Source organism: Pongo pygmaeus, chromosome 9 (genome assembly GCF_028885625.2).
Source record: "Pongo pygmaeus isolate AG05252 chromosome 9, NHGRI_mPonPyg2-v2.0_pri, whole genome shotgun sequence".
NCBI classification, from domain to species: Eukaryota; Metazoa; Chordata; class Mammalia; order Primates; family Hominidae; genus Pongo; species Pongo pygmaeus.
In genome coordinates this window covers 1,493,723-1,516,646 of record NC_072382.2, presented here as the reverse complement: position 1 = coordinate 1,516,646, position 22,924 = coordinate 1,493,723, and the positions used below count along the sequence as shown (strand labels likewise).

General features: G+C 63.8%; 2 protein-coding genes across 2 annotated transcripts; both read left to right on the top strand.

The window, feature by feature from the left end:
- The first annotated feature begins 3,250 nt into the window (after positions 1 to 3,250).
- Positions 3,251 to 21,122, top strand: DUSP8 (dual specificity phosphatase 8). Its single transcript, XM_054438938.2, has 7 exons — positions 3,251 to 3,397; positions 9,344 to 9,682; positions 11,294 to 11,432; positions 16,217 to 16,383; positions 17,013 to 17,172; positions 17,367 to 17,490; positions 17,710 to 21,122. The coding sequence occupies exons 2-7, from the start codon at positions 9,452 to 9,454 to the stop codon at positions 18,764 to 18,766; spliced, it is 1,878 nt and encodes a 625-aa protein (XP_054294913.2). The 5' UTR covers positions 3,251 to 3,397; positions 9,344 to 9,451; the 3' UTR covers positions 18,767 to 21,122.
- On the top strand, positions 19,801 to 20,422 carry LOC129007730 (uncharacterized). Its single transcript, XM_054438939.2, is given in 2 exon segments — positions 19,801 to 19,836; positions 19,838 to 20,422. Coding segments are annotated over 2 exon segments (621 nt in total).
- Positions 21,123 to 22,924: the final 1,802 nt, after the last annotated feature.

The window sequence follows — 22,924 nt, the reverse complement described above, 5'->3', positions numbered from 1 at the left end:
AATAAGGACAGAGTAGAGTTCCAGTTTTGCAAGACGAAAAGCTCCAGAGATGGGTGGTGGTGACGGTTACAGCAAGTGAATGTACTTAATGCTGCCAAATTCACTTAAAAATAGTTAATATGGTACACCCTATGTTACTGCATGTATTTTACCACAATAAAAAATAATACGGTTTTTAAAGAAATAACTGGAGAACAAGTCTACTTGAACAGCTGGGATGGGCATTTTATTGAGTTAGCTATGCCTTGACTTAAAAAAGTTGGGAAAATAGTGGCATGCAGATTTGCTACACATAATTAGTTGCAACAATTATATGCACATTAGCGAGAAAAGTGAACCCCACTGTTCCTTCTACACAATAAGGATGCTTTAAGAAACGACCTTGGACGTCCTCCCGGAGGCGAGAGGAGCTTCAGACGGCCGAGCCTGCGCCACGGCCTGCGGACGGCAGAGGGCGCGCGCGAACCGCCGGGCCGGCCCCGCTCGGACCCCACCTGCACTGCCCGGAGCGCGCGTCCCCGCCCCAGGCTGCTGGGCCCCGCCACGACCCTCGCCGCGGCCTTGGCGCCTCCCTGGTCCCTCGCAAGGTCCTCCCCAGCCCCAGAGACCCCCGAGGCGGTGTCTAAAGGCCCGGGCCGGGGCTGACACCGCAGCCCCCTCCCTGGTCGCGCCTCCCACCCCCGTCCACACCTGTGCCGGGAGGCGGTGCGGCCGCCGAGCTGAGCTGAGCTGAGCTGACCTGGTCGGGCACCCAGGCCCCTGAGCCCACCGCCCAGGCCGGCCCCTGCTGGGTGCAAAGGCAACGTGGAACCAAGCAGCAGCGCTGCAGAAAAACCACCGTCCTCTCCAGGGTGCCACCTCCCTAGTCCGCCACCCTGGTTGGGGGCAGAACCTAACGCTCTCAGTGCCTATTTGCATGAAAATGACCACGAGGATTATAACAATCGCGGCCCAGGGCACCCCGCCCGCCAGGGACAGCCCAGGCCCTCCAGGGGAGCCGTATTCCCCTCCAAACTACCCCCTGGGAGCCTCCAGAAGGGGCTAAAGGTCACTGCCTGCCACCTGCTCCAGCCTGGCCAGTAGCTGCCCAGGGTATAACCAGAGCTCTTAGGGGACAATGGGCACTCCCAGGCCACAGGCAGATGCTGGCCACATCCCAGCTGGGCAGAAGACACGCCCATCGGGCTCACCTAGACCTGGCAGGGGGAACAAGCCAGGTGAGGCTTCTCCCCAGGCGACAGCCCCTCTATCTAATGGCCAACAGCTCCCATGCCTGCGGGTCCCAGATCCTTCCAGGCCTGTGACTGCCTCCTCAAGGACCTCCTTCGCCCCCTCCGGGTCTCAGCCTGAATCCTCCTGCCCCCTCCCAGGGCCAAACCTCCCCCACTTTTCAAACCCAGCAAGGCTGCATCCCGCAGCCCTACTCACCTGGCCACGCATCCGGGTCCGGCACCTCCAGTCCCAGGGTCCCCCTCCAGCCAGGGCCTCCCTTCTCGCAGGGCCCTCCCGCTTTGGGGCGCAGCCCCAACCCCAATAACCCCTGGGCTCCCAGGGCTTCCTTCCGGGACAGACCCACTCCCGCCAAGGCGTTTGTTTGTGCTGTGTGCCAGCTCTGCGCCAGGACGCACTCCACCGCCACCCCCACCCCATACGGGCCACTGGCGCTCCCCTCAGGCTGGCCAGGGAAGGGAGCTGCAAGCGCTTATTAATCGCCAACTGTGTACTCAGCTCTGAGGCTGGCAGGAAAACTGAGTATGGAAAGGGGGAGCCCCAAACCCCGCTCAGCACCCCCTGCTGCCCACAGTCCTTCCCACCCCCAGCCATCACCATTAGCACCCTGAGCTCCGGGGTCCTGGTGCCCACTGAGGGTTATGCGGTCGTTGCGCCGGCTTCATTTTCTGTGGCCCTTCATTCAACCAGGGACCGAAGCCCCCTTCAGAGCCCCAGGGTGACCCTGGGAGGCCCGGGCTGGCTGGGGGACTCGGGGGCAGAAGGTGGATCCCACCACGCTCCCTCTCCACCAGGCAGCGGGGAGGGGGACTTTTAGAAATGTCTGGGGTGTCTCGTGACAACCCCCCCCCAAAAAATCATTACTTTCAAAGGCTCCCAGGCTCCTGGGCAGGGGTCTTTGTCCCCTTCCTCCAGGACAGCGAGGCCTCCCCCGCCCTCCCCCTGTAGCGCGAGTCTGACCCCCTTGCTCCCGCCCAACACCTGCCGAAGGTGCAATTACCCGTGCGTTCTTCCTGCCCCGGACTCGCCGCGTCCCCGCCGCACGCGCGGAGGTGTTCCCACAGCGGTCGGCGGGGGGCGGCCCCTCAACAGCCCGCACAGGGGTCGTCGGGGCGGCTTTCCACAGAAGCGGGAGGGCTGGTGGTCGTGGGGGGCGACGGCGTCCTGGGGAGCCCGCCCCCGGAGTTCACGGATGTGTGACCCGAGGCAGCCGGCTCGCCTCTGAGGGTCCCAGGTCCGCCCGAGTGCAGGGGGATCCGCCTCCGTCCTGCGGGGGTCGCGGCGGGGCGAGCACAGCCGCTGCAGGTAAAACGCCGGGCCTGGGTCTGGGGAGGGCTCCCCAGCGGCGGCCCAGCGCCAACAAAGGCCAGGAGAAGGGGGGAGCGGCGCCGGCGCCTGCCCGGGCCGGGGGGAGGACTTCGCGCCCGGAGCCGCTCAGCTGGACCGTCCGGGGTCTGTGCGACGCGGCTGGGGGCCCGGGTGACGGGGGGGCCCGGGTGACGCGGGGCCCGAGGCCGGGAGGGCTTCCTGGAGGCGGGGTCCCGGACGCCGCGTGGTCCCTTTAAGAGCCGGTCCCGGGGTGAGGGCGGAAGGCGGCGGCAGCGCGACCCACCCGCACCCTGCACCCCGCCCCCCCCCGCGGCAGCCGCCTCAGCTTCACCCCGAGCCCGGGCTCCGCTGACGTCACCTGCCCCCGAGCCGCGCGCGCTGATTGGCTGCAGGTGACGTCAGGGGCTTTTTTCGCTCGGCATGACCTCATCCCCGCCGGCGGCCCCGCCCTCCGCCCCGGGCCTGTCACTCGCGGCCGAGCGCGGCGGCCGAGCCGGCTCCCCCCACAACGCCCCGCCGGACGCCGGACGCCCGAGCCCGAGCCCGAGCCCGAGCCCAAGCCGCGCCGGAACCGCCCGGCCGCGCCCGCCGAGCCGCGGGGCTGGGATGCGCGCCGCGAGCGCGCGTGCCCGCCCGCAGTGCGCGCGCCCCGGCCCGAGCGAGCGCTCCCCGCGGCGTTGGCGGCGGCGACGGCGGCGACGGCGACGCGGCCCGCGCGCTCCCCCGGCCCCTGCCCCGGCTGCGCGGGCCCCCGCCGGGCCCATGGACGGCGCAGCCGAGCGGGCGCCCTGAGCGCGGCGCGGGTCCCCGGAGCGCCCCCGAGGCGAGCGCGAGCGAGGTGAGCGGAGGCGCCGGCGGGGCGGGGGCGGGGGCGGGCGCCGGGGACGGGGTTCACCGGCCCGGGCCGGGGAGCGGAGGGCGCCGCGTCGGGGGCGCTGGGGCAGCGGCACCCGGTGGGCGTCCGGGAGGAGGAGGCGGCCCCGGAATGAGCGGCCACGGCCAGCCAGGACGCCCGGGACAGGGAGGCCCCTTCCCCGCCCCCCGCAACGCCCGGCGGACCCGGGCCCAGCCCACGCCCGCCCGCCGCGTTGCCGCCCTTCTCCCCGCAGCTCCTTCTTTGGGTGTGGAATGTGGGGGACAAAAATCCAGGACCCACCAGGGCCGCCTGAGATCCAGCGCGGATCTGCGCGAGCCCCCGACGTCCCGAACGGCACCCCCGCGGGGGCCAGAACCGGAGCAGGCGGACCCTGGCCCGGAGTCGGTCCTGGAGGTGTGGAGCCTCGGCCGTGGGAGGGACGCGACGGCCTCTGGCCTGGGACACCCGGGAAGGGGCCTTCCCCTGTCGGGGGAGAGGGCTGCATATCCATGCCCCCAATGTCCAGGCCGCCCTGCATCCCCACCCTGGGGTGCCTAGCAGGCCCCTGAGGGATAAAGCCCCCGCGCCCTTCCGCCTGCTGCAGAGGCAGCCGCGGCGCTGGGGGAGGGGCTGGCACAGCCAGGCTGCTGCAGCCACCTGGCTAGGCCCAGCTGCCCAGCCTGAGATGCGGAGCAGACCAGGTGGGGGTACCTAATAGTCTGGCCTGGAGGGGAGGAGACAACAATAGGCCCAGCCCCAACAGGGTCACCCCTTCTGGGAGAATCTGCCTCCGTCTCCCTGCTCCGGGGTGTACTGGCCTCTGCTGAGGGGAATAGGGGCTCTGGTGCTGCAGTGATGGGGGGCGGGGACGCTGTGGGATGGAGGAGGGGGTGGCAGGATGTAGCGTGGCTCCGCAGTGCTCTTGCTGTGCAGCTTGGCGTGGGGGTGGGGTGCTGCAGGCCAGGGAAGCTCCTTTTGTGCCCCAGCGGGGGGTCTGAGGGGAGGTCCAAGCCCCGGCACTCTCCCTTCCCTCCCTTCTGGCACAGCCCACCCAGGGATACTGTTGCACCTAGGGCGGTCCAGGGCTGAATGTAGCACCCCAGGCCCCAGCCCTACACCAGGAGGACAGTCCCATGCATTCACTGCTAATAAGCACTGGATGCGGATGGCAGATCATGTGACCCCAGCTGGAAGTTCATCCTGAAGTCTCGCTGAAATACCTCCTGCTGCAGCCAGCCTGGGGCTGCACGAGTGTGGCTGGGCAGGTTCTATTCCCCTGGTGCCCTCTGTCCTTGGGGAGGCTTCTGGGAATAAAGTCCCATTAACGGAGGTGCAGAAAGACGCTTAGAGTCAGTCTCTGCTCCAGGACCCTTCTCTTCTCAGGCTGGGGCTGAAGTCAGGGTCTAGAGGCTGCCACTGGACAGGTGCCTCGAAGGGGCATCAGCTAGGGCCTGGGGAGACCTAGGTGTCACTTCTTGCAGAAGGCAGGGAAAGGGGCAGACCCACAGTGAGAGAGAGGTGGTTGGACTCTGGCCATGAGAACGGCACCGGCTGAGGCCCCCTCTGCCGGAGTTGCTCAGGTCAGTGAACCTTGGAAGCCCCACACTGGTCCTGATGTTTAGTGTGTGGCACAGCGACCAGGAGGACGGACACAGGTCTGGTGGGAAGGGAGGGAACCTGGATATGTCTGTCTCTGAGGCTCGACTGTCACGGCCCCTTGTGCCAAGTCCTCCCATCCCCTGCCCTGCCCGGACCCCGTTCCTGGGATCGGAGGGAGCCCCCAGCCCCACCCCACTTTCTCCCAGGTCCACAGCTTCCCCAGGCCACCGGAGCAGAGTGTAGGCCAGCTTGGGTCCTGCACCACTAGCCCAGGGAGCTGAGGGGAGGCAGGGATGAGGGCATTTGGGGGAGCCCAGTGAGGGAAGATGAGCTGACCTGTGTGAGTGCAGGGTCCCTGCCTCCCAGAGTCGCCACCCACCAGTTTCTCCTCAGCCTCCTTAGTGTGACGATTTCTGCCTCCAGAAGCATCCCTGGGTGACAGTGAGCCGGACAGCTCCAAGAGCCTGCCTAGGTGTGAGAGGGAGACACAGTCCCATCCCCCCATGCTTGACAGTCCTGGCAGCTGTCTCTGAAGGTAGTGAGTCCCCATTTCTAGATGCTGAGCAGAAGGTAACGTGGTAAGGATGCTGTCAGTTGAGAGGTGGGGGTGGCCCGGGACTCCCTGGTCCCATCTGTGCTCAGGGACAGGAATGTGCTGCATAGAGGCGCTGGATGTGGGAGCTCGTGTGTGTAAGGAGTCTGAAGCTGACCCCTGGGGTACCGGAGTCCTGGGGTTCTCAGGGGATCCTGCATACAGAGGGCAAGGACATGCGTGTACTCTAGTGTATGTCCAGCCCACGTGTGTGCACATATTCATGCGTGGGTACTTGCACACAGGGCAGGTGGATTGCGGGTAAGGAGCACCAGCCCCGTGTGTGGAGTGGGTGTACAAAGAGGTGTGTTCTTGGCACGCACAGAGGGCAGTGTGCACGCAACACCGGAGCCAGGCATGCTGTGTCTCCGAGGGGAGGGTGGCTGCCTGGTGCCTCCTGGAAGGTGTGGGCCTGGGAGGAGTCTTCTTCTGACTTTGGACTTGGAAACTGCTTCCTCCTGGGCTCAAAGACCTTTGAAGAAGGTGTATGGGGCTGTACTAGGGGGCATCCTGTCCCCAGCCCTGCCTCTCACCCCCCAAGCCCTAGGCACGGGAATAGCAGGGCCACAGGTACTCAGGAGGGCTTGGCACGTGGGGCCGTGAAAGGAGAGGCGTGGAACCAACACCATCTGCATTTTGTTACCTCTGGTCCCACGTGGCCGGTGCTGGCCCCGCTGATCTGCACCAGACTGTCCTTAGTGTCTCTGCTCCCCACCCCACCCAACCTGCCCCATCCCTGGCATAGCTGAGCCCCGATCTTTAGCATCTGGGGAGACAGAGGTGAGGGACATGTCCCCCTGGGAGCTGTAGGTCCAAGGAGACCCTGTGGGTGAGGATGCTCTCCCAGAGGCCAGCATGGCACAGAGGCTTCCTGCAGGAGGGGGCACTTGGCCAGCCCTTCGCAGTACAGAGAAGGCCTCTGAGGGGGCGGGGAGCCAGTGAGCTGCAGGGAGCGTGCTGGGCACAGCAGGTACTGGGAGTGGGAAGGAAGGTTAGAACCAGGTAGGGCAGAGGAGCGGAGGGGCTGAGGACTGGGCTCTGCACTGCCGGGCACCTGCTGGGGTGGGTAGGAGAGAGCAGGGAGGGGCGCGTGCCCACTCTGCAGAGGAGCCTGCTCCATGGTGGTGGCTGCCGCAGGAGCGGCGGTTGCCTGGCACCTCTGCTGTTGCCATGGTGACAACGGAGGTGCTAACTTGCTAATGAATCCCCTTTGGCTGCAAATAACAATACTATTGTGGGTGATAGGCCCAGCTCCAGCTCAGCGTTGCTTAGGAGGCAGAGCAGGGCCAGGTAAAGGCCAGGACCCATCCTCCTGCCCTTCCAGCCCCTGCCCACCGCCCTGCAGCTGGACTTGCCCTCCTCCCTTCCCTCCCTCTGGGTCTCAGACCTGGCTGGCTGCACCGAGGTCTCTCATGGCAGCATCAGGACTCAAGGCTGTATGAAGGCTAGGCCCTGGCTGCAGGGAGGGTGAGGGCCTCTACTCACACCTGCCGTCCTCCCTGCACTGGGGGGTATTTGCTTCTGTTGTTTTCAGTGAGAGAGAATCCACCCCCACTTAACGGATGAGGACATTGAGGCTGGGGCGGCTCCTCGAAAGACCCCCCAGCCCAAGTGTCCCTGCCACTGCGGCCTTCTCGGGGTTCTGGGCCTCTGAGCTGGGCCCTTGGGTGTCGTATGGGGCACCTGGAGCCGCTGTCTCACCAGGACCACACATCTGGGCCCTCGCCTCTCACCACCTGTGCAAGGCTCAGGTGGAACTCAGGAAGGACAAACAGCTCATCGAGGCCCCCCTGTAGGCAGTCAGGGACCCCCTTGGCAGGCAGGCAGAGACCCTCCACAGCAGGCAGGCAGCAGGCCCTTTTGCTGTTGAACTTGCTGGGTCTGGCCCTGGAGAGGGCTCCCAGGCCTCGTTCCCCACCCTGTGGTGGAGGCTGGAGCACCGGCCCAGGAACGTTATCTGAGTGGGATCCTGAGGCCCTGCTGACCAGGTGCCACTGCAATCCCTTGTGTCAGCCGCGGGGTCAGCTGAGGCTGCCCATCCACAGCCAGGTGTTTCCCTGGCCTCTGGCAGCAGGAGGGGCGATGGGAATGCACAGATGCCTGGGCCTAGTCGAGGCGGGAGGGGCCAGGCAGGGGCCAAGCTTGAAGTGTCTGGAGAAGGAGAGTGAGTGCGAGGCTGGGGCTCCTGAGCAGGAAGGAGCTGGGACCTGCCCCTCAGTGTGGAGTCGGGGCTGGGCCAGGGATGAGGTCCACACCAGCCTTGCACCTGCTGCTCTGTGAACCCTCCCATTGGCCCCCGCCGGCCTGGGAGCTGACCTGGAGAGTCCAGAAATGGTGGTGGCCTCTGTCCCCAGCCTGCTGTTTGCAGTGCACAGGTGTCCTCAGGGCGCCTCCCACCAGTGCCTCCTGTGGCTGTGGTTTGGGGGTCTGGCTTGCTGAGGGTCTGCTGCCCACCATAGCCCGGTCAGCGCAGGGCCCAGGGTACATCTGTCTCCTAGCTTCCCTCAGTCCTGAGCTGGGTGGAGTAAACTTCCTGACTGGCAGGTAGCCGTGGGGGCACAGAGGAGATGGCATTGCAGGGACACCCAGTGCCCATCTGTGTGTGACCCAGGTCCCACCCCTGCCCCAAGCCTCGGTTTCCTCATAGTTAAAGCAAACTCATCATCCTTAACACTGTGTGCCTCTTAGGGGCTGTGAGTCTAAAGTGGACCCAGAGGAAGGCCAGTCCTGGCAGGTGACAGGGAGATGGGGCCCGGCAGAGGGGCAGTGACAGACTTGTCATCAAGCCTGCAGGAGGGGCTTCCAGAGACTCCATCCTCAGACATCCCTACTCCACCTGCCCACCTGGCAGTCTGAGGCCTTTGCAGGCCATGCCGAGGGCCTGGCACCTGCGGGGTCCCCGACACTGACCTTCTTCCTAGGGCTGCCCCACCCCTCCCATCTTGGGCCCCATCAGCCCCTGAAGGAGCCCCCTAGACCCCAGGCTCCGTTAGGGGAGGGGCACTCTGTGGGTGTGACACGCCCCTGCAGGAGCTGGGCACTCACCCCCGGCAGGCACGTGGCACACACTGAACCTCAGCCTGCAGGCCAGGAGGGCAGCAATGGCAAAGGAGCCATGCCTCCGTGCCTGAGCCCCTCCCGCACCCGCTTGCCATCCGGCTGCCCCCGGGAGCCCACTCTCCAGTGTCAAGGCCACCATCCACCAGGGGCTGGATTATCGGCTTACGGAGCTGCCCTGGAGTCAAGTCTCCGGGGATTGGACTCCCTGGGGCTGTGCTAGGGAGAGAGGGGCAGGTGTGAGGACAGCAAGCCCAGAGGAGGGCAGAGAGCTGGACCATGAGGGAGGGTGAGGCGCAGTCCAGACCCCTGACTTGCTGGGGGTCCTGTGGTGGAAAAGATGCAGAGGTCACAGCAGGGAGACGCCTGTGTCCCAGGGATGAGATGGAATGTTCTGGAATGCCTAAGGGTCCGTGAACCCACAGGAAGGACCCCTGGCCTCATCCAGCCCTCAGACCCTTCTCTGTGGGGCCCATTTGTCCCCCTCTGCCGTGTTGCATCCTGCTGAGAGCTGGCCTTGTGACCTGGACGGGGTCTCTCCAGAGGGAAAAGGGTTCCCACTGGCACATGTTGGGCTCATGTCCTGGCAGGTGCAGCTCCCAGCTCTGATCTGTCCTGGGGAGCTTCTGGGTGCCACCCGGGGTCCTGCAGCACTGCTGACCATCCCCCTATCCCTGCAGGTCCAGCACCATGTGCTAGGTCACCCCCAGCGCCAGGCCACACCTGGGCCGTTGGAGCAGCCCCTCCTCACTTCAGGGGTCACCCTCCCCAGCACCCATTGCCCCACCATGGCCGGAGACCGGCTCCCGAGGAAGGTGATGGATGCCAAGAAGCTGGCCAGCCTGCTGCGGGGCGGGCCTGGGGGGCCGCTGGTCATCGACAGCCGCTCCTTCGTGGAGTACAACAGCTGGCATGTGCTCAGCTCCGTCAACATTTGCTGCTCCAAGCTGGTGAAGCGGCGGCTGCAACAGGGCAAGGTGACCATTGCGGAGCTCATCCAGCCGGCTGCACGCAGCCAGGTACCCAGCCCACTGCCCACCAGGCATGCACCACGTCCAGGGTCCATGGCTAAGGGGCTCTCAGCTCGGGCAGCTCCCCCCTCCTCTGCCCTCCAGTCCAAACTCGACTCCTTGGGGTCACAGCCAGGGACGTGTGGAGCAGCCCCCTCTGGCACTTGCCTCTCACCGCTGCCTGTCGCCCCTGCTCAGGGCATCCCCCGCGCCCCCCCCTGCAGCACCCCTCCCTACCCTCCCTCCAGGGCCTCCTCGCTCAGCTCCTGCACAGAGGTGCCGGGCCCTCCCCACGCAGATAGGAATGTGTGGTCGGGGCCAACCCAGGCTCACAGAGGGGAGCAGTGAACAGAATAGCAAGGTGTGACCACATGGCAGTGGGGGCAGCCCAGCCAGCCTACGCGGGACAGGGACAGCTGTGTGGTCTACTTCCACTGCTGTGAGGACAGGAGGGGTGGTCAAAAGGCACACGTGAGCAGTCCGTGTCCCCGTCCCACAGCTCCCCCCAGCCCGCAGAATATTCGGGGACCCAGAATTCTCTGTGGCCCCCCAGGAATGTCCTTCTGGGGAAGGACAGCTCATTCTGCCCAAGACCATCAGATGCAGCTGGGGAGGGACCAGCGGGGCTGTTGACCTGTGAAGATGGCGGCACCTCCTCCTTCTACTGCCTCGCAGGGGACAAGGGTGACAAGCTCTTGGCCCTGGAGGCTTTGAGAGGGGTCTGGGTCACTGATAGGCCCTGTTCGGAGCTGGGACATGGGAGGACTCAAGTGGGATGGCCACTGGCCAGGAGTCCGCCCGCCCCAAGGCCAGAATCGGCTCCCTTTGGCTTCCAACAAGGGGAATCCGGTGATTAATGACCCCCAGCAAGGACTCCCAGCAGAGTGCGATCCCATTGGCTGCCGGTGACGTCACCCAGCCTGGGGTTGGCGGCTCAGCTGGCTTAAGGGCTGAGTGTGCTTGCAGGGCGGGGGCACCGGTGCTGTCTGAGCAAAAGCAGCTCAACATCTGGGCCGGCCCTTGGGGTGGGGGAGGAGGGCAGGAGGAACCCAGCTTCCAGCTGCTGCCTCCAGAATTGGTGCAGGGGCCTGGGGTCCTGCTGTAGCCCTCTGTTTCTCCCCTGGGGGTTGGGGAGGGGATAGGGTGAGGAGCAGAATTGCTGGCTACAGAGTTAGCCCCACTGAGAGCCCACAGCAGAAGGCATCCATTTCAGGGCCAAGCTTCTCTGTCCCTCCGCCACCCTGGGAGCAAGCCAGGTACTATCCTGGGCTCTGATCGCACTCACCTGTGTCTCCTCCACACGGGCCTGGCCCAGAGCGTCCGTCCCCTTCACCCGTGTGCATGGCATGGGGGCACAGCTGCACAGGGCAGGAGCCCACCCCTCCCTGCCCCCATGGCCTGCTGTGTGGTGTGGGTGTGTGCACCTGGGCCTCTGGCAGATGGAGGAGAGTGTGTGAGGTGTGTGACCGCACCTGCCCTCCCCTCCAGGCAGCAAGGTGACAGCTGCCTGCCTCCCATCATCTGATGCCCTTACCATTCCCTTGAGCCAGCGTGGCTGGGAAGGGGCCAGGGCATCGATAGGTGGAGGCGGCATGCTGATTTCTGCCCGATGGCCCCCAGGTGGAGGCCACGGAGCCACAGGATGTGGTGGTCTATGACCAGAGCACGCGGGACGCCAGCGTGCTGGCCGCAGACAGCTTCCTCTCCATCCTGCTGAGCAAGCTGGATGGCTGCTTCGACAGCGTGGCCATCCTCACTGGTGAGTCCGAGACCCACGCCTCCCCGAGGCACCTGCTCCCCAGCTGGGGCTGGGGCTGGGGCATCAGGGAGGCGTCCGCTGGGCACGGGGGGATCTCCATACATCTGTGGTTCTTGAGGCCCCACCATCCTCTCCCCAGGACGCCCACACTTCAGAACCCACCAATATGACTATCCTCAACACAGAAGGAAACCTCACAGTGCAGCTGGGCTCCAGAGGTGTAGGGCAAGGCATGCAGGCTGGGAGCCCCTCCCCATCCCGGAGCTCCTGTCAGAAGCGGGAGGCAGAGGCCCCATCCTCTGGAAACTCAGTTGGAGCCGTGGGGTCCCGAGGAAGTCCCCCCGCCCCCGAAAGCCCAGCTGAGTGCAGGTTGCCTGGCAACAGCCTGGCATCAAGGCTGCTGCCTGGGTCCCAGCAGACAACCCCCAGGGATCCCTGTGGCCCAAAAGCAGCCTGGGCAACTGGCCCCAAGCCCTGGAGGCAGGGAAGCCACCTCACTACACACACTGATACACACTCATATACACTCACACACTCGTGCTCCTAGAGGGTTCTTTCTTTCCTTGGGCTGTGGCTGAGGGCGTGTCTGTAAAATCTACCTCCTGGGGTCAGCCCAGGTCCCAGAGCCGGGTGGAGCTCTGTGCACCCTGTCCCAGGGACGTGCACCCTCCCCCATCCAGGTCTGGGGTCTTTGTCCAGGCTCTTTCTGCCTGGCCTCTGCTACCAGCAAGCAGAGGGTATGGGGGACTGTGGGGTACAGGTATGGTGGGGTGAGGAGTGGGCAGCCAAGCCAGGCCCTTGGCCCTGCGTCCAGTGGAAGCAGGGACCTTCACCCAGCCTGAGGGCGGCTGTGGGGGATGAAGGGGTGACAGCCGCTTTGGCCAGACCGACCTCCCGAGATGCCATGTCCTGGGACCTAAAGGGCACCCAGGAGGCTTGAGGGTGGTCCAGTGTCCTGGGCAAGAGCATTGAGGCCAGGCTCCCTCCCCACCTGTCTGTGTGTGAGACCAGCACCCTGCACTGCTGGGTGGCCATGGTCAGAGGGTGTCTGTGCGTCTGTGCATGGCTCTGGGCGTCTGGTGACCAGCATCTGCCTCTGTGAGTGTGTACGTGAGCGTGTGCATGCATGCATGTGTGTGCATGCATGCATGTGTGTGCATGCATGTGTGTGTGTGCGTGTACGTATGTGCATGTACCTGTGTGCGTGTATGGGCATATGCGTGCTTGTGTGTGCACGTATGTGCATGTACGTGTATATGCATGTATATACATGCAGGTATATTTGTGTATGTACTCACCTGTGCTTGTCTGGTTGAGATTTGAGATTTGTGTGCATATGCGTGAACTCTCAGAACCAGAAGCCACAGAATGACGCACTCTGATCCAACCCTCTTCCCCAAGGTCCAGTTTGAGAGCTGAACTGGTGGGGGGGCGGGAGGGGCAGGGAGAGATTAGTTTGGGGCTTTTTACAGCTCACCAGGTGTAACAGGACCCCTCCCAAGGGCCAGTTTGCTGCCCTAGCCAGGAATGGGAGCCAGGAGGCTCTTCTTGGAGGCTGAGAAGTGTCCCAGAGTGGCACCTCCCTACCCGCAGGCGGATCCCAGGAAAGTGCCGAGCCTGGAAGGGCCTGTCTCCCTCGAGGCCAGAGTGGGACGGTTCGGGGGGCTGGGGCCCTCACCCAGCACTGGTGGGTGGGACAGCATGGGTGTGCAGGTGGGCATGGGTGTGGGTGTGGGCATGGGAGGGGCCGGGCCTGGGCTAGGATTTGCCAGGAGGGCACTCCCAGGGCCTGGTCATGCCACCCTCAGAGCTGCCTTTCTGTGCTGACATCTGCCCTGCAAGGTTGAGGCTGTGTCCCCTTTTCTCCAGAAGCGCAGCTGCCAAGGAGTCCCAGGCCCCGTGGTATAGAGTGGGCTCATGGCGACACCCAAGTAGGCCCACGGGCTCTGCCCTCAGGCTCCCTCCCACCCTGTAGTGGGAACAGCCCCTGCTCTGGGCTGGCTCTGTGAAGAACCAGGGAGAGTGGAAAAGAATATATTGGGTGGGGCAGGCGTGCTGCCCCTCACCCAGGAGAAGGGACGTTCTGGGATCCCGCGGCACAGGCGACACAGCTCCTTGGTCCATTTGCGGGGACAGTAGAGGCCGGAATGTGAGGACCAAGCCTCTGTCCTCCCCACAGCAGGGCAGGTTTGCGGGAAGCGGGAGAGACAGTGGTGGGACAGGCTGTGCTGGGGTCCCAGGACTGCTGTGAACCCCACGTCCCCCTGTCGCTCCTCTTCCCCCACTCCAGCTGCGCTGCTCACGATGTCGGGGGGGGCAAGTGGCGAGGGATGGGAGAGGGGCCTGGCCCTTTAAGCAGCAGCCCGCAGTGGGCCTTGGACCTTTGGCCGGGCGACTACACTGCAAGTGGGTGGGGTGGCAGCCCCCGCCCTGGTGGGGAGTCTGGGGGTGATGGAGGTGGCAGGCAGAAGTGCGTCTGTGACTGTGGCCATAAGCGCTTGTGGGGTCTCCCAGGTGGCATGGGGCAGGCACATGTCCTGGTACACACGCCTTTTTTCAAGTCTGGGATTTCACTGTGAGTAGCAGGTGAACTGCAGGTGCCGCCCCAGCAACCCCCAAGTCAGGGAGCAGGGATACTGGGAAGGCGCCTTTGGAGATGCCTGGGGGTAGGGGTGCCTCCCCAGGGCCCAAAGAGTTCTGGGACCTACAAAGGGTCCACTGAACCCCAACACCCCTCACTTATCACTCACCTCCAGGGCCTGGGTGGTTCTGAAATCCCTGGAGCCTCGGTCCCTGCTAGGCCTGGCGTCCACAGTGGGGTGTGCAGGGACATCCACACTACCTGCTCCGCCTGGGGAGGTCCTGGGAAGCTTCTTGGGGAATTGCTGCCACAGCTGTCAGTTCTCTGCACCTGTCCAGAGACTCTTCTGCCTTCATCTCCTCTGGGAGAGGTGGGAGGGTTCTGATGGAATCCCCACCACCACCACCACCTCCTCCTTTGGCCAGGCCCTGGAGAAAGCAGAGAGTAAGGCACAAAATCCCTGGGAGAGCCACGGGGAGGAGGAGAGGCAGCAGGTGCCAGAGGAGTCTGCAGAGAAGTGGTACAGCTCTTGCCCCTACCCGGGGCTGTCCTGCAGTAGGAACATCCAGGGCTCCCCCACCTCAGAACAGTGAGCGGAAGCCAGCTACAGTGCCCAGCCCGGCCTCTGCTCAGGGGAACCTGCAAGCTGGGGCATCGTTGGTGACAAGTCACCTACCTGCTTTCCCCTGTCCAGCCAGCAGGTTCCCACAGAAGGGACTGTTCCTCCAAGGCTGCTGCCTCAACCCACCCATCCTGGAGCTTCTCCCATCTCCACAGTCCCCCAGCGTCAAGCCCTTTTTAGGGACAGGGGGAGTTGGCACAGCAGGCGTTCTGTTTGGGGGTTTGCACACACTTCCCTGTCCTCAGGAGTTATCCAGGGTGGCTTTACTCCACCCAGCAGGGGAGGACGGAGAGTGGAGGAGCCCTGGGCACTGGGGGCATGCGGGGCAGGCAGTGGGCACCTGCTGCACATGTGGCACCAGCCTCTTCTGCAAACCAGGACAAAAAAGAGCCCTGGGGTTCCCAGGCCCTGAGCTCCCACCGTCTCTCCACTGCCCCATCCAGTGGGATAGGGCAGGCCTCAGCCCAGCTGCCTCAGGCTCTGCACAAGCAGGAGCCAGCTTGCCATGGGGGCTTATGTTCTGGAAGGTGTCCCCAGGTGGCGCTGGGCCGTGCTGGCCTCACCCTCCCAAGAGCTGGCAGCCACCAGGTGGGTGCTGCCCAGTTTCTGGTCCACATCGGTGGTCACCCCAGCCAGGTCAGGGACGGCCAGGTGCATTTTCACCATGTGTCTTCGTGCTCATTATCTTCTTGGAGCCACACGATGCTATGTGGCAGGCAGGAGGAAGCTGAGACCAGGGCCATGGTGTGCACTACCCATGGTCACTGAGTCAGACATCCAGGGATTCACGCTCGGGTCCTTCCAGCCAGTGCAGGGCAGGGGACGTCCCCCCACCAGCCTGTGGCCTCGGACTTGGACGTGTATGGAAGGCAGCAGCACACGCTGGTCACATGTGCAGTGGGTGCCCACTGCCTGCCCCACGTGCCCCCAGTGCCCAGGGCTCCTCCACTCTCCGTCCTCCCCTGCTGGGTGGAGTACAGCCATAACCAGATGGCAAATGCCCCAAGGGCTGTGCCAGGGTGATGTCATGCCTGGGGAGGGGGAGGGCCTCTCGGAAGCCCTGGCCTCCTGGTCCTGGCACCCAAGCCCAGGCCTGGGGCTCCCAGCCAGCTGGAGGCAGGGAGGCATTGCATCAGCGCAGGGAAGGAGGAAGGCCCAGCCTGGCCCCAGGCCATGGGTATGGGAGATGGTGGGGCTCACGAGGGCCTCTCCTCTGGGCTGTGTGACCCACATCCTCAGCAGGAGACCCCTGTGGCCTGTGAGCCCGCCCCTGCCTGGGCCCAGCACATGCTGTGCTTTACGGGCCTCATAGCAGCGTCCTCAGCTGGGTCAGCCCCTAATTAGCGTGAGGAGGAATGTGGGCGTAGGTGCAGGCTGTAAATGTGTGGCAGTATCCCCTCCCCCCACCGCGGCCAGAGCAGGTGCTTGGCCAGAGGCTTGCCTGCTGGGCTCAGGCTCGGTCTGGGCTGGGTGTGACTGATCCTCAGCAGTAGATGGGGTGCCCTAGGCGGACAGGGCACCCTAGGCAGACAGGGAGCCCTAGGTGTTCTCTCAACCCACTTGACGGGCCTCCTCCTACAGGGGGCTTCGCCACCTTCTCCTCCTGCTTTCCCGGCCTCTGCGAGGGCAAGCCTGCTGCCCTGCTACCCATGAGCCTCTCCCAGCCCTGCCTGCCTGTGCCCAGCGTGGGCCTGACCCGCATCCTGCCTCACCTCTACCTGGGCTCGCAGAAAGACGTCCTAAACAAGGTGTGTGTGCAGTGGAGTTGGGGGGGTGGTCAATGGGAAAGGGGCAGGAGCTCTAGAAGCAGCTTGGCAGTGGAGCGGGGGATGAGGGAGGAAAGGAGCTGAAGGCAGTGGATGAGCTGGGTGTGGGAGAAGCATGGGTGGGGGCCCAGGAGGACCCCAGGCTCCCCACCCATGCCCCCAGCAGGACCACAGCAGGGCTTGGGGGAGGGCCCGGCAGGGCTGGGGGGAGGAGCGGGGAGCTGGCATGCCAAGCTGCGGATGTCACTGGGCCTCTGGCCAGCTCTGAAAGAATCCCGTGTTTTAAAAATGGTGACGAGGGAAAAGGGTAAAAGCCACCACCCAGGCAACCATAAAATTCCTGGGAGCCCACCACCGGCCGTGGGTGGGGCCTGCAGACGGAGGCCAGCCGTGCCCCACCCCGCCGCACGGGCCCAGGGTGCCAGGGTGGACCAGAGAGGCCTCCTGGGCCCGCCCCTGGATACACTGGGATCTGGGACAAATTCCAAGCCTCCCAGGAGCACCCCAGGATTCTAAAGGCCCTCCTGACTGCAGGGCAGGAAAAGTCTCCACCTTCACTCCCGCCCTGAGCTTCTCCCACCCCTTTCCAACCCGTCCTCCCGCCCCTCCAGGATCTGATGACACAGAATGGAATAAGCTACGTCCTCAACGCCAGCAACTCCTGCCCCAAGCCTGACTTCATCTGCGAGAGCCGCTTCATGAGGGTCCCCATCAACGACAACTACTGTGAAAAACTGCTGCCCTGGCTGGACAAGTCCATCGAGTTCATTGGTGAGTCTGCGGTGGGCAGAGGGCGGGGACCTGGCTAGAGGAAGGCTAGAGCTGGGTGTGGCCACAGGCACAGGAGGGGTCCCCAGGAAGTAGCCGGAACTGTTGGCAGTCGGGCCGGTGGGGTCCCCTACCTGGGCCAAGGAGAAGCTGTGCAGTCTTAGCCCTCACCTGGCCCCCATGGCCCACCTACCCAGATAAAGCCAAGCTCTCCAGCTGCCAAGTCATCGTCCACTGTCTGGCCGGCATCTCCCGCTCTGCCACCATCGCCATCGCCTACATCATGAAGACCATGGGCATGTCCTCCGACGACGCCTACAGGTACCGCCTTCCCCAGTCGCGCACTTGTGGCTCACAGCGTCGCCTCCCTTCCCCCGGCTGCCCACTTGCACCAGAATGACCCCACCGTCCAGGACCCTTGTCAAGGGAGGAGGGCCTGAGACCAGCCCGGCGCACATGAGCTCGTGGGTGCCCAGGGGGTGCATCAGGTGGGCAGCCTGGCCCCGGCGGGCGCCTGGGACTGAGCCTCCTCCCCCGCAGGTTCGTGAAGGACAGGCGCCCGTCCATCTCGCCCAACTTCAACTTCCTGGGCCAGCTGCTGGAGTACGAGCGCAGCCTGAAGCTGCTGGCCGCCCTGCAGGGCGACCCGGGCACCCCCTCAGGGACGCCGGAGCCTCCGCCCAGTCCTGCCGCCGGGGCCCTGCTGCCACGGCTGCCACCACCTACCTCAGAGAGCGCTGCCACAGGGAATGCGGCTGCCAGAGAGGGTGGCCCGAGCGCGGGCGGGGAGCCCCCCGCGCCCCCCACGCCCCCGGCGACCAGCGCGCTGCAGCAGGGCCTGCGCGGCCTGCACCTCTCCTCGGACCGCCTGCAGGACACTAACCGCCTCAAGCGCTCCTTCTCCCTGGACATCAAGTCGGCCTACGCCCCTAGCAGGAGGCCCGACGGCCCCGGGCCCCCCGACCCCGGCGAGGCCCCGAAGCTCTGCAAGCTGGACAGCCCGTCGGGGGCCGCGCTGGGCCTGCCCTCGCCCAGCCCGGACAGCCCGGACGCCGCGCCCGAGGCGCGCCCACGGCCCCGCCGGCGGCCCCGACCCCCAGCCGGCTCCCCCGCGCGCTCCCCCGCGCACAGCCTCGGCCTGAACTTCGGTGACGCGGCCCGGCAGACTCCGCGGCACGGCCTCTCGGCCCTGTCGGCGCCCGGGCTGCCCGGCCCTGGCCAGCCGGCCAGCCCCGGGGCCTGGGCACCGCCGCTCGACTCCCCGGGCACGCCGTCGCCCGATGGGCCCTGGTGCTTAAGCCCCGAGGGCGCGCAGGGGGCGGGCGGGGTGCTGTTTGCGCCCTTCGGCCGGGCGGGCGCCCCGGGACCGGGCGGCGGCAGCGACCTGCGGCGGCGGGAGGCCGCGAGGGCTGAGCCCCGGGACGCGCGGACCGGCTGGCCCGAGGAGCCGGCCCCGGAGACGCAGTTCAAGCGCCGCAGCTGCCAGATGGAGTTCGAGGAGGGCATGGTGGAGGGGCGCGCGCGCGGCGAGGAGCTGGCCGCCCTGGGCAAGCAGGCGAGCTTCTCAGGCAGCGTGGAGGTCATCGAGGTGTCCTGACCTCTCCGCTGCCCTTGGCCCCGCCGCCCGCAGCCAGGCCCGTTATAAATATATATTATATATAATGCAAAGAAAGGTAAATGGTTTTACTGGGATTTTTATCGAGAAGTAAATATTTCGATTTTTTATTTATTTAAGCTGTTCATTCTGGCAATGATTTGGCAACAGTGCGGGTGGTCCTCGAGCTCTATTTTTACTGTCTGGTATTTAAACTGAAACATAACGTTTCTAAGCAATACGAGGCCACCTTCAGTCGCAAGCTGGGTGCCAGGCCTGGGGCCCCTCCCAGTTCCTCCGCCCCAGGAAACACTGCTGACCTTTGCAAAGGCTGCCGAGCTTTCGTGCACTTTTTACATAAGAAAAAGGTGAAAAAAAGGAAAAAAAAAAACTTCTTTGCCACAAACTGAGCCGCAGAACCCCACTTCTTCCCCCACCCACCTCCCCTGCTCTCTCCCTTCTCTGCGCCGGCCTAGGGCTCTGCACCAAAGCCATAGGTTGGAGGAGCAGGAGCTGGTGTGCCCCGGAGAGGTGCGGCCAGCCCTCCACCAGCTCCAGGCACCAAATCTTGGTGGCAGGGAGGGCACCCCGCTGCCCGTTGCCCCAGAGCTGTTCCCTGGCAGGGGACGACAGGCATTGGGCCCCATGGTGCCAGCGTGTTCAGAGGGGCTGAGGAATAGAACAGTGTGTGTAGGGGCTTGGGGCAGGGGGTTCTGGAATGTCAGATAAGGTGGAGCCCAGGGGAGGACAGAGGTGTTAGTGCCCCCAACTCCTGCCAGAGCCCCAGTCCAGCCACAGAGTGGCTCAGGAAGGCCATTCCCAGAGGGCTGCGGCCCTCCCTTCTCCCTTGCCCATGCCCCCAGAGCTGCCTGCCGGGCAGGGTGGCACCACTGCAGGAGAGGAGCTTGGCCTCCAGGGGTCAGGCAGGAGGGGCCTGGCTAGCCAGTGCTGGCTCCACTGGGCAGGAAGCCCTGGACCCCCAGCTATGAGGAGGGGGTGGTCTTAGGGTCCTGTTGCAGGTCTGCCCCCACCTAGCCATGCCCCAGGCAGAACTTGGAATTCAGGTGTGCACCTACCTGCAGGCTGAGGGGCTCTGTGAGCAGGTGCTGCTCACACAGGGAGTTCAGGCGCCAGCCAAGCCCCTGTGCTGCTGGGATAGGCCTGCTTCACTTAGGGAGCGCTGCCTCAAGGCAGGTAAAGCCCCCTTGTTTGCCCCGACCCCCATGGGGGCCTCTCAGGAGAGAAACTCCTGTTCACCCCTTTCCCGGGGCGCTCTCTCTCTCTAGGTGGCATGCTAGCCCCCAAACACAGGTGGCTTTTGGGCCCAGGTGGGTCAGCCTGCTGCCCCTGCCCCATACCCTCTCAGGCCATTGGGACCCCTGCCCTTCAGATGTCCTAGGGTCTAGGAGTGGGGCCAGTCACTGTGGGAAGAGGCCAGGGGCTTGGCCGGAGAGGCAGCCCAGGGCAGGACCCAGTCCTGAGTCCTGGAGCAGGGCCAGGGAGGCGCCCACCCCGCCCCGGCCAGCCGCCCTCTCTGCTGTTTTTTCTATTTGTTCTTCTTTTCACCCACAGCCCTGTGTTCCTGTCATCCCTCCTTTCAGCAAAAGTCCTGTTCCCGTTCCCTCTGTCCCCACCCACTCCTGTTCCCCAAGAAAATAAGCTATCATTGTTGTATTTGCAATCTATGGATTAGAGGTTTAAGTATTTATTATTATTGGTTAATTATTATTAATTATGTAAATTTGCCTCCCGTCTGTCTGTTGCGTTGGGTTTCTAAGGAGACCCTGGGTGAGGAGGATGCACTGGCTCCCTGCTTCTCGCCCCCCACCCCTGTGCTGTCCGGGAGACCGTGGTCTGGGGCCACTGGTTGGGCCCCCTCCTCCCTTCCCCTCGTCCCCTCTCCAGGCCACTGGGGGGGCGCTGTCTGTCTCAGTCTGTCTCTGCTCCCACTCCTGAGGCACTGGTCATCCCAAAGTGAGCAGCCAGGGTGGGGACGAAGGTCCTGTGTTGGCCACTGCCTCCTCCATTGCTGCAGGAGGCGGGCTGGGGCCCCATCTGGTGGCTTTCTCCTGACCGAGCCCTGAGTCCTCTCCAAGCCTCTCTCCTGCCCCTCCCACCCAGCCACTGCCTGGCATTGGGATCGCCCCACAATGGACCCGGCCCCTCCTGTTATTTGCTGGGAAGTCCAGCGGAGGAGAGGGTGCAGGTCCCCCGCCGAGCCTCCAGTCTCTGTAGACTGGGCTGCCGGCCCTTCAGCCCCCCTTGGAGCCCCTCCCGCCGCAGCTGCACCTTCTGCTCCTGGCCCCTCCCTTTGTATTTGGAGACAATGTGTTGTAATAAAGCTTAAAGTGGATGTTTTCCCCACGACTCCGTGCCTCTTCCTTCAGACTGGTGGTGGGCAGGGTGGCGGCAGAGGCTGCTGGGAGGCAGGCCTGAGGCCAGAGCCTGGTGTATTGGGCCTGGAAACTTGCCCCAGGCTCACACCGTGGGCGGGCTCTGAGAATAGTCCCTGGGGGCCAGGCATGGGCACAGGTCCTCAGCTGCACCTTTAGGGTGTAAAACTTTTTTGGTTGTTACGTGCTAGTAAAAGCTTAAATAACTTAAAACGATATAAAACCTCAGTGTTACCCACCAGTCCCCTCACTCCCACAATCCCAACGTGAACAGTTGGATGCTTCCCTCCTGGCCCCTCCATTTGTGCTGTGTGCTGTGTGCTGTGTGCATGCGTGTGGGTGCATATACGTACCAGCAGAAATAGGGGTCTAGCTATATATAGTGTCTCCAACCAGACTTTTTTTTTTTTTTTTTTGAAATGGAGTTTCATTCTGTCATCCAGGCTGGAGTGCAGTGGTGCGATCTCCGCTCACTGCAACCTCCGCCTCCTGGGTTCAAACAAATTCTCATGCCTCAGATTCCCAAGTAGCTGGGATTACAGGCGCGTGCCATCACACCTGGCTAATTTTTGTATTTTTAGTAGAGACGGGGTTGCACCATGTTGGCCAGGCTAGTCTCAATCTCCTGACCTCAAGTGATCCGCTTGCTTTGGCCTCCCGAAGTGCTGGGATTACAGGTATGAGCCACCGTGCCTGGCCTCCAACCAGCTTTTCAAATCTTAAGTAATGTGCACGTCATACAAGGATCAAAAGCACACCAGGGTATGTGGTAGAAAGTACTGGTTTGTCTCCCCCAGGCTTGTCCCCAGACTCCAGGGTCCTCTCCCTAGAGGCAGCCCCAGCCTCCAGGGTCCTCTCCCTAGAGGCAGCCCCAGCCCGGCCTGCAGAGCCCTGCCCCCCTCCCCCCCCCACCCCGGCCCCCGACCAAGGGCAGACCTGGCTGCTGCAGGTGCCATAGGCGGCAAAGATTCACAGTGTGCATGCAGCCCAGGCTGAGGCTTGTCTACACTGCGGTGGAGGATACCAGATCTGTCCTTACCACACAGACCTCTGGTTCGTGCAGCTTCTTCCAGGTTTAGGATACCCATCCCAGAGACCCCTCCCAACCAGTGACGCTGTCCAGACTGTGTGTGTGTGAGTGCTCATGAGAAGGGAGGAAGAGGAAGCAAGAGAGGGGAAGAGGAGGGGGCCAGCCCCTCCTCTGGGGCTGCAGGAGGAGGTAGGGTCCCTGAATCCTGCATCTTTAAGAGTCCTCAAAAAGGAGGAAAGCTAGAAACATAGTCTGATGCTCCCGCAAGGCTATTTTTGGCTCAAGAACATCTATTTATAACTCGGGCAGCCCCTAGCAGTCAATAAAACCGAGGCCTGGAAAGAGCTGATGGCTGACTCAAGCAGCACCGAGGTGCTCCCCTACCTCTTGTGCACAGGAGCACCTGCAGCTCCAGAAGGTGGGTGACGGCCTCTCCTAGGATGCCCATCTGGGGCACATAGGTCTCAGGACTCTGGGGGCAGTGTAAGACTCCAGATGGAAGGAGGGGGTCTCATTTACCAACTCAATCAGGCTCCTAGAGGTCCAAGAGCTGCCCAAAGTAGGTGGTGAAGCAAGATTTGAACACTGGTGGACTGGCCAACTGCTACATAGAGTCCACTAAAGGCTTGATGCCCTGCCTATAGCTGTGTCTCCCCCCAGGACAAGAGCTTTAGTTGCTGGATGGGTCTTGGATGGGTGGGTAGATGGGTGGATGAGGGAGGGAGACATGGATGGATG

Bases quoted from the DNA above. Each gene is read 5' to 3' on its own strand.
- DUSP8 (XM_054438938.2), top strand. From the start codon at position 9,452: ATGGCCGGAGACCGGCTCCCGAGGAAGGTGATGGATGCCAAGAAGCTG. The intron at 17,173-17,366 runs GTGAGTCTGCGG...CCACCTACCCAG, and splicing joins CAAGTCCATCGAGTTCATTG to ATAAAGCCAAGCTCTCCAGC. The intron at 17,491-17,709 runs GTACCGCCTTCC...CCTCCCCCGCAG, and splicing joins TCCTCCGACGACGCCTACAG to GTTCGTGAAGGACAGGCGCC.